The 10,180-nt window shown below is 31.3% G+C and overlaps 2 protein-coding genes across 2 annotated transcripts; both read left to right on the top strand.

Moving 5' to 3' along the window:
- Positions 1 to 613: 613 nt before the first annotated feature.
- On the top strand, positions 614 to 3,904 carry HELRODRAFT_183386 (hypothetical protein; the record flags this gene model as incomplete). Its single annotated transcript, XM_009012418.1, has 8 exons — positions 614 to 752; positions 1,008 to 1,136; positions 1,433 to 1,669; positions 1,872 to 2,108; positions 2,817 to 2,942; positions 3,018 to 3,077; positions 3,417 to 3,520; positions 3,641 to 3,904. The coding sequence occupies 8 exons, from the start codon at positions 614 to 616 to the stop codon at positions 3,902 to 3,904; spliced, it is 1,296 nt and encodes a 431-aa protein (XP_009010666.1).
- Positions 3,905 to 8,047: 4,143 nt separating this feature from the next.
- HELRODRAFT_91619 (hypothetical protein) lies at positions 8,048 to 9,921 on the top strand (the record flags this gene model as incomplete). The annotated part of the gene is made up of 5 exons (XM_009012419.1): positions 8,048 to 8,141; positions 8,236 to 8,394; positions 9,153 to 9,208; positions 9,318 to 9,422; positions 9,754 to 9,921. Coding segments are annotated over 5 exons (582 nt in total), but the record flags the coding sequence as incomplete, so codon positions are not given.
- Positions 9,922 to 10,180: the final 259 nt, after the last annotated feature.

The following is a 10,180-nucleotide window of genomic DNA, read 5'->3' on the forward strand; positions in this document are numbered from 1 at the left end:
AATTGTATATTGAAATTTTTAAACGCAGGAGTTGAATTATTAAAAAACTTACTGCACATCAAATTTTTTCTTTTTTCTTTTTTTTTGAATAAATGATTAATATAAACTTGTTTAAATATCTGGAAATAATTACAAGCAGAGTTGAAGCAAATTAAAAACATATTTGACCACAAAATTACAAAAATAAATTTCATGTTAAAAAATTACAATTTAACAATTTCATAACATTAAATTTTATATTTTCGTAACCCATAAAAACGTTTTTTGAAATTTTGTTGAGTTGAAATTCTTGAAGTTAACTCAGGTGCATGTTGCAGGTTCGTACATTGGCTGTTACCAGTTCGTCGTCTCGGCCAGCCTGCTTAAGCCGTTCCCCTCGTTTTCCGTTTGCACTTCCTTCTGTGAGAGGCATCCGCAAAATATGATTACGGTCTAGTTTTTTTGTCTAATTTCCAGTTTCGGTATGGGCGATGATTTTCAAAATTCTCAAGTTGATGACCCTGAATTTATTTTTTGCTTATTTTCGTTTAATTAACTACTACACCGATTCTTTATTTATTTTGTTTATGGTTTGGTTGGTGGGGGTTCGCCACCGTGGATTTCTGGTTGTCTGATGTTTGATGCTGGTTGTCTGATGTCTGATGCTGGTTGTCTGATGTCTGATGCTGGTTGTCTGATGTCTGATGCTGGTTGTCTGATGTCTGATGCTGGTTGTCTGATGTCTGATGCTGGTTGTCTGATGTCTGAAGCAGGTTTTCTTATGACTGGCTCTTCAGCGTTGACTGTAAAAGCTTTTGCGTTGTCATCATATAATCACACAGAAAACCATCATTTATTTCTTAATTACAGATTTTTTTCTTTAAGCTGTTTTAAATGCTTTGTTGGAATAAAAAAAAAACTAGTCAATTCCAATTTAAAATTTCATTGGTAGCGATGATAACGATATAGTATAACAAACAATCCTCTGCTTTCTATATATTGGCGATTATTTGTTTGGTTATTTGAAGATTGCAGTGTTCAAAACGGGGATTGTGGAACGGAGAGGAATTGCATAGAAAACACTTTGAACAAAAATTCATACAGCGAGTGCGTTTGTGCCGAAGGCAAAGTCTTAGACAAATTTAAAGTGTGCACTGGTATATATTTATATATTTTTTTTTATTTCCAGTCATTTATTTGGTAAATAAGAAAATCACCGGGAGATCCAAAAGAAAAATAACTTGTGCAGACCACTTTAATTAAAATGTAATTGAGTGAGTGAATGTATATATGTGTATATATAAAATGTAATTGAGTGAGTGAATGTGTATATATATATATATATATATATATACACATATATATATATATATGTTTTGAGTTTTCAATTTTTAAATAGTATTTGAAATCGTTTCGTCAAAAAATATTTGAAACTATTTCTTTTATTTTATAGCAATATGTATGTTTAACTTCCAAGAGCCCAGAATGAACGTTGCATACTTGAAGGCAGCTCAGTCGCTTGTGCTGAACCAGTCAGTTTTGATGGAGGAGTTGACTGACGGACTGATCATTCAGACCATCAAGCAGAGAACTTTTCTCAGCTTTGTCCAGTGGATTAGCGTGGATCTCATTGAAATGTTCACCGTTCATCACGTCGTTCTTTTCAACAAACTAATCTACCAATCTATGAGTCAGTCTCTTTGCATTTACTGTTAAAAATTAAATCTACACTATCGCGCGCGCGCGCGCGTGTGTGTGTGTGTGTGTGTGTGTGTGTGTGTGTGTGTGTGTGTGTGTGTGTGTGTGTGTGTGTGTGTGTGTGTGTGTGTGTGTGTGTGTGTGTGTGTGTGTGTGTGTGTACAAATTGTTCTATATAACCTCACATGAAATAGATGAGACCTACTTGACTCCGTTCACAATTGGACTCCATAAATTTTTAAACAACGTTGCTAATATTTTGAAATCGTACCAATTGTGTGGGAGTTGGACGAAGAAAACGTTGAACGCGGGCATGCCCATGAAGATACAATGTTCAATCGGAGACATGTCGAGGTTTGTTGTCGTTCACCCGCTGATCGATCAACTGGTTAGGTACATCGGTCTCAACGAGATTGAAGTCTATGCTACAAGTTGGACTTTCAAATTTGGATATTTTGCTGTTCATATTTATATATATTGTATGTTTTTTGTAGTGCAAGGCAGTATTAATTTCGTCTCTAAAAATCTTTAATTTATCTTAACACAGTGCTTATTTGGTTTCGAAAAGTTGTCAAACAGTTTGTTTTTGTTTTAACTTAATTTAATTTGATTGAATTTAATTTATAAAAAGTGGTCATTTCGTTATTTTGTTGGGCTCTGTTTGACTAAGTAAAAATTGAAAACTTAATTGTTTTAGTTATAATAAATTGATTTTTTTGTTCACTGTGCAACTTTTAGTTAAGGAAAAACTTAAAAAAAATACATAAAAAGAGCTTTATATAATTTTCTCGTTGTAATACACTGATTCTCCTTTATTCTCGTTAATTGTGCCATGCTTAATTGATATTATTTTTATTGCGCTTTTGAGACATTTTGAATCGGCGCTTTATTTGGCAGAGTTCATACAATACTGTCTAAAACATGGTCTCATTTGAACAATATATCTCTCTTCAAGCAAGAGATCTGAAAAGCTACAAGGAGGATGACGTGCGGAAGCAAGCAAGCAACGACTGTAACATTTTAAATGCATCTGAGATAGATAGTTTTGTATTAATGGAAATGTAATAAATTTTGAATTATTTTTCATTAGGTATTTTGAATGTGGACATATTTTTTAAAATTTTGTTTCTTCAAATAAGGTTGCAAGAATGAACAGCACATATGCGGAAATCAAACCTGCGTGGAAGTTGAAAGTAAGAACAAGAGTGAAACAACCTGCATCCAAAATGATGAAATCACAAGTGTTGACATTGGCCATGCAAGTGGTAAACAAACGAAAAAAAATTTAACTCACAATTTGTCATAATGAAAAAAAATATTTTTTTTACTTTAATTCACAGATGTTGAATTTCAACTATTGAATTATGTGGGCTGCTTTCTTGGTACTGAAATTGTAGAAAGTAATGGTACATTAACCGTCGCATCAGTCGAACAATGCCGATTACAGTGTCTCTCAAAAGCTTCGTTTTATGCAATAAAGGTTAGGTCTTTTAAAAAAGATCTTTTATTTCAAATCGTTTCACGCGAAAATAATTTCGACGTTTGTAAACTCGCGACACGACAATTAAGTAGGTATACTTCTTTTTATGCATAAATTTTCGCAGTGAGCAATTGTTTCTTTTTATTTTAGTCCTATTTAATACTTCGATAATTTCGTTTAAGGTGATTGACTACATGAATTTTAATACGTAGAAAATTTATTCAACAACAACAACAATTTATGATTTTGAATTCTTTAGGCTGGAAGGCAATGTTACTGCTCATCCGCAATGTCAGACTGAGTGAACGAAAAAAAGCTGAACTGAAAGAAAACAAACAACTATCTGTAAGTCCCGTGGAAAATGTAAGCAAAACAAAGTTGGGAATATCGAAAAAAATGTTGGGAATCACGAAAGGAATTATGGGAGTATCGACAAGAAATGTAAGTTTTTCAAAAAGAAGTACGATCTCGAAAATAAAACAGGAAGTTACGAAAAATGGCGAAGTTAAGAAAAGTGGTAAAATTGCAAAAACTAGTGAGGTTAATAAAGAAAGTGCGGCTAAGAAAGGAGTTGAAGCGAAAAAGGATGAAGTTATGAAGAATGCATTCCGATGGGATGTCGACGTCCGCAAAGACACTGCAGTCAAAAATGATAACCAATTTAAAAGAGATCTTTCAATTTCAAAGGTATCTTATAACCCATTAGCGCCCAGTGATCTATTTATAGATCACTGTGTAAATCCCTAAAATTTGTTTACGTTATAAATCTGCCGCCAATTTATTTTTTAAAAAAAGACTGCAGTGTAAAGCGCGTTTGTTATAGCAATAATTTTTTTTTTTTTTTGAGTTGGGATATTTTGCTCAACATAATTTTATTATAGACAATTTTTCATGAAATAATTCCTAAAATTAATTCTTGAATAAAATTAAAATACAAGGAAGTGAGTTACTCATATTTTAAATTTATATCTATAAACTATCAATAAAAATATTTGTTGGTATCACATTATTGTGTCAAGCTCATGTCATTTTTGCTATCCTAATTTAAACAGTGATCTATAAATAGATCACTGGTCGTTTGAGTGAACATTTCATGCAATTTTCATTAAACAATATTTTATATGATGGAGTACTAATTCAAAGAGATAACAATGATAATCTGATAATATAACTAATAATATAACTAATAATCTGATAATATAACTAAAGTTAAAATATAATATTATAATAACTTGTTTCAGGAATAAAAATGAGCAAAAACTACATATTCAAAAATTTAGAAGAGGCTGTAGATTATTTGTATTCTGAACAAATAGAGGCAGATATTTTAGCACTTCCTCCAGATGTTGATGAATTAACTGATGAAGAAATACTTAACGATGAGGAAACTGGTGTCCCTACTGTGACGGATCTTGCTGGTTATGTTGAGGTACAAACAATAAAGGATAGTGAGGGCGAGAGCGAAGATGAAGATAATGAAGTTGAATTGTGTTCAACAAAAAAAAAACTGAAAATAGAAAAGCCGCAAAAGCTTATTAGCAAATGGGTTAAAACTGACCCTAAATATAATAACAGTGTGCCAGGAAAAATCTTTTTAGAAAAGGAAGATCATTTGAAAAGTTGTTTAAAAACGTCTACTCCGGTGGATCTATTTGAACAATTTTTTGACAACGACTTATATGAAATGATGGTAGAAGAAACCAACAGATATGCTGGAGCTCAAAAAAACAAACATGGATGGACAATCCATATAGATGATTTAAAGATTTTTATTGGGTTCCTTATATACAGTGGCTACCATACATTGCCCTCTGAAAGAGATTACTGGTCAGATGAAGAAGACTTGGGACAAGCAATTGTAAGGAATGCTTTGAGTAGGAATAGCTTTTTAGAAATAAAATCATGCATTCACTTTGTCGATAACACTAAGGCTAAAGATAACAAAAATGATAAGTATTTCAAGATAAGACCCTTATTTGAAAAGGTAAACACAAATTTTCATAGATTTGGAATTTTTCAAGAAAATTTATCTATTGATGAAATGATTGTGAGATATTATGGTCGCCACTCATTGAAACAATTTATAAAATCTAAGCCAATTCGATTTGGTTACAAACTCTGGGCAATGTGCGGCGAAGATGGATATTGTTTTTCATTTTCTCTGTATGCTGGAAAAGAGAATAAGGAGAATAACGAAAACAAAGAACCATTGGGAACTAGAGTAGTTTCAGAAATGTTGTCAATAGTTGAAAATCCGGAAAGTTATTGTGTTTATTTTGATAATTTTTTTAGTAGTCATGCCTTATTTCATAAATTAAAAGAAATGAAATTTCGAGCCACAGGTACAATAAGAGAAAATCGAACTGGAAAATGTCCTGTTCAAGCAACCAAAGAATTGGAAAAAATGCCTCGTGGATCATATGACCATAGATTTGACACTGAAAATGAAATATTACTCGTCAAATGGAAAGACAATAGATGTGTATCAATTGCTACAAATTATGATCATATTGAATCACTAGCAACAGTCACAAGATGGAATGGAAAAGAAAAAGCTCGTTTGCCAGTTCCCCAACCAAGACTCATTTATAATTACAATCAGCACATGGGAGGAGTAGATCATCATGACTGGCTTGTTGAGAAGCATAACATTGCGATTCGAGGAAAAAAATGGTATTGGTGTTTGTTCACTAGAATCATAGATATGTCAGTGATAAATGCTTTTCTGTTGTACCGAAGAATCCATGGGAAAAAATCTATAACGTTAAAAGATTTTAGACGGGAAATTGCCATTAATTATTTGAAAATCGGATATGGAAAAAGTATTTTGAAGGGTAGACCCCTTAGTTTTCCTTCAACTTCTAAGACGCATGTGCCAGACAATGTTAGACTTGACGAAAAAGGTCATTTTCTGGATAAACGAACTAACCAAAGACGATGCCAATATCCTACTTGCAAAAGTCGTCCTTTAACCTATTGCACTAAATGCAACGTCACACTTTGTACGGATTGCTTCTTAAAATATCATAGAAAAAATTAAAGAAAATTTTTTAAAATTTAGGTTACTCATCTGCCCAGTGATCTATTTATAGATCACCTTTTTTTGAACAAACTATCTTCAAATAAATTCTGAACAAATTTTTTTTAGTAAATTTGAACTATAATAATCTGTAAATTTTGTTGTTTTGTTTGTTTTGAGAAAAAAAATTAATTTGGGCAATGTTTTTTAAAAATGCTATTTTTAATAACTAACAATAAAATGATATAAATAGGTAGATATATGTTATTATAAATATATTATAAAAAAGTAAAAAAACATCAAAAATAATTTGATTATTCATGTTGAACAGTTTGTTTTAGCTATTTAATTTGTAATTCTTGGTTCGGATTGAAATTTTTCCTTTGTTTAAACTTTAAAGAATTAACCTTTGTTCAAATTTGATACACGGGATATCATTTGGTCTATTTCATTGATAAAAAATGTATGTCGTGTTTCATTAGTCGTTTTATTTGAATTGAATACCTTGTTATTAGTCAAAATCAAAATAACACAGAATAGAGTAAATTTGAAAATATAAATAAGGTCATGTTGGATTTCATATATATATATATATTAGCGAAGTTTATTTGGTCTTCCGTACTTTTTAATAAACCGGTGATTTCACAGACGTGCCCGGTTCAATTTTCTTATTTGAAAATTCAGTATTTAATTTAATTTGATTAATTTAAATTATAATTTACAATGATTGGGAGGATTTTGAATTTCAATGGCTTATTTAAAAAATCAGGTTTTTTCAGTTGTTTTTTAATATTGAAATTATTTCATGTGTTCTGAATTAGTTTGGTTTGTTTTCAGTTTTGTTGGTTATGCTATGAAATGAAAGTATTAAATAAAGAAACCTGAATTGTATGATATTTCATTGTATGAACTCTAGAAATAGAACATTCGGTATATGAATAAAAATTAAAATTGATAAAGAAATGAAATGACACATGATTGCTATCGAATAAAAATAACATATATTATAACTTTATTAATTGTTTTATTCAATAAGTATAAAAATCTTATGACAGCAGCAATTATGTGTCAATAAGTCTTATTGTAATTCTTATTTATTTTTATATAGTTGTGTTGTCTTTATGTGACTTTGTCTGTTGTGGGTGATGTGTTGAGTTGTTAATAGGTGATCACATTAAAAATTTTACATCTAGAATGAGTTTAGTTAATTTTTTAGAGTTAGTTAGTTTAATAATTAAACTTTATTTAAGTTGTGTTAGTTTAGTTTTTTCAACTGATAGATATAATTTTTTAGTAGATGATCATATTATAATAATTATTATTTTTCTGTTTTTCAAAAGAAATACTCAAAATTTAAAAATCTAAAAAAAATTCTGCCTAATTTCATATTATATAAACGTTTAAAGTATTAATTTTATTAACTGTAATATAAAATGTAAATTTTTTCTTTAATTAAAATTTGTTGTAGTGCAACATTTTATTAAAATATTTTTAAATATTAGTTTATTCACGTGTAAAGTTGTCATCATCCACTAATACATCACACAGTGAAACACTTTCCTCATCTTATTCTGACAGGCTGGTTGTTTATTAACAATTCTAATATGTCTATATAAACATAAAGTGCCAAAATAATAATAATAATAATAATAATAGTTGCAAATATTATTTTCATTTTAATAATCACTTGAATTTCTAATGTAGAAAAGTTAAAAAAAGTTTTAATTAAGGATATTTTTTATGCAATGATCAATTCCCTGAGCATTTGTCTTAACTTTTTGAATCTTCACAACTATCCTGACATCATTATGTAATCAATAATTAAACAAACAAACACATGCGGTAGTAGTAGTGGTGGCAGTGGATCTGAAGAGGATGAAGTCGATTCATTGAAATATAACCTGCTGCATCACTCCTTGAAGCACGTCATTAAACACGGCTGGTCCAAGGAAGCAATTTCGTTAGGTTTGTATGTTACAAATTAAGTTTATTTCTTTAATTATCATTATATCATCTACTTTAAAGTTTAATTGAATTAAAGTTGTTAATTTTTCAATAGGAGCATCAGATTGCCAGATGTCACCAATGGCACATGGACTTCTTAAGAATGGAGAGTTCATATTGGTTGATCATTTTTACAAATCAGCCAATGAGGAGCTGAGAGATTATTTGCAACAAAGAAACAAAAAGTTGTACGTTGATTTGTCTTTGATAGTCTGTATTAACAAATTTCATCATCTTTACAATCATCAATGCTATCAAATTATCACTTATAAGTTGTTAAATACATCTTTAAATTTTCGCAAATTTTTCATTTTACTACTTTGAGGCTGTCAGCTGTCTTGTGCTTGTTCACTTATAATGAATCAACTTACCTTTTCCGTTTATTCATTTTTTCATGTTTTTCTTCATAATAATCTGTCCTACCTCGGGGAACTGTGTCTCTGGACGCTAAACGAAGATTGATTGATTGATTGAGAATAATCTGTCAACAACCTTCACCTTCAAAATGTAAAATAAAATATGCCCTTGCTTTTTTTACTTTCTTGCCAGTTTCTCACCCAAGAGCCACTATCACAAACAGAGATACCCGTTATTTTATTCGAAGTTTTTTACTAGTTAAATTGATTTTAAAATTTTCAGCTGAAAGTTCACAGAGAAAATTTTTTATAGCTTTATAACAAAAAAAAATCATTTTTCTTCATTCATGAGTTTGTCTTGTTTTTCACCTATTTTTAAATCATTTGAAAAATTTTTAAATTAATTTTTCTATTGTTTATGTTTCATTCTTTTTCCATTTCTTCATTTATCTTTTATTTAACAGGTCACAGCTATCATCATCTGCGTCATCATCATCATCACCTGCTTCATCATCATCCCCTGCTTCACCTGCATCATCTTCACCTCCATCATCATCTTCTTCTTCACCATCATCTTCTTCATCATCATCACCATCAACTGCTCACTTGTTGCAAGATGCACTAAAGTTCCGACTGCAACTCATCACTCCTTACATCCATGTCTGGCCCGAGGTTACTATCATCATCATCGTCGTCGTCATCATCATCACTGTTATCATCATCGCCATCATCAACATTACTGTTATCATCACCACCATTATCATCGTCATCATCATCATAGGCAATGGCATTGATGTCTCGCCCATTTAATGCCTCACGATCAGTGAGGAACTTGGCGGAGATGTTGGATGATGTCTGGTGGTATGCCGGTGATGTTTCGACTGATGTGAGTGGTGTGGTGTGGTGATGTTTCGGTGATGTGATGATGTCTTTGTTTGATGCATTGGAAGTTGTGATGTTCTTGTCTTGAGTGGATGGAGGAGTTATGAGATGACAGTATGGAATGGTACTGTGGAACTGGAAACCACGGTGGAGATGTTGGAAGGATAGATGTCATGATGGATGATACCATGTTTCAATAAATATACCGTAGTTATTTTTGTGTTGGTCGCGCTGTAGGTACGTAATGCCGGCGATGATAATATGATAAGAAATGACAACTGAAAGAGTGATAATAGATGACAACATAGATAATAATTTTTGATTTTGACTTTTAGTTTTCATGGTACACCAAACGTGCCACATTGGCCTGTATATATAAATCTTCCGAACTCTCTCTTATAACGGATCGATCTCCTAATTTTGAAGAGACGTGGATGTTCATGGAGAGGAGATTTCTTGATGCCAATCTTTTCACTAAATGTTCTAAGCAGGTTGGCTGGTGACCACGGTGATACATGGAGATAACATTTGAATGTATCATGTGATGATGTTTGAGAAATGTTAAATGTATCATGTGATGGAAGAACGATAGTTTAATGATGATGGTTGTAGATTAGCTGATGGCATGCATTGCAATGATGATGTAAATTATAATGTTATCACAATGTAAACGCTGTCACAATCATTTTCATCGTCATTATTGTTATCATTTTCGTTATCACCGACATATCATTAACGCCATCATCATCATCATCATCAAGG

This window comes from Helobdella robusta (genome assembly GCF_000326865.2).
Source record: "Helobdella robusta unplaced genomic scaffold HELROscaffold_106, whole genome shotgun sequence".
Classification (NCBI taxonomy): domain Eukaryota; kingdom Metazoa; phylum Annelida; class Clitellata; order Rhynchobdellida; family Glossiphoniidae; genus Helobdella; species Helobdella robusta.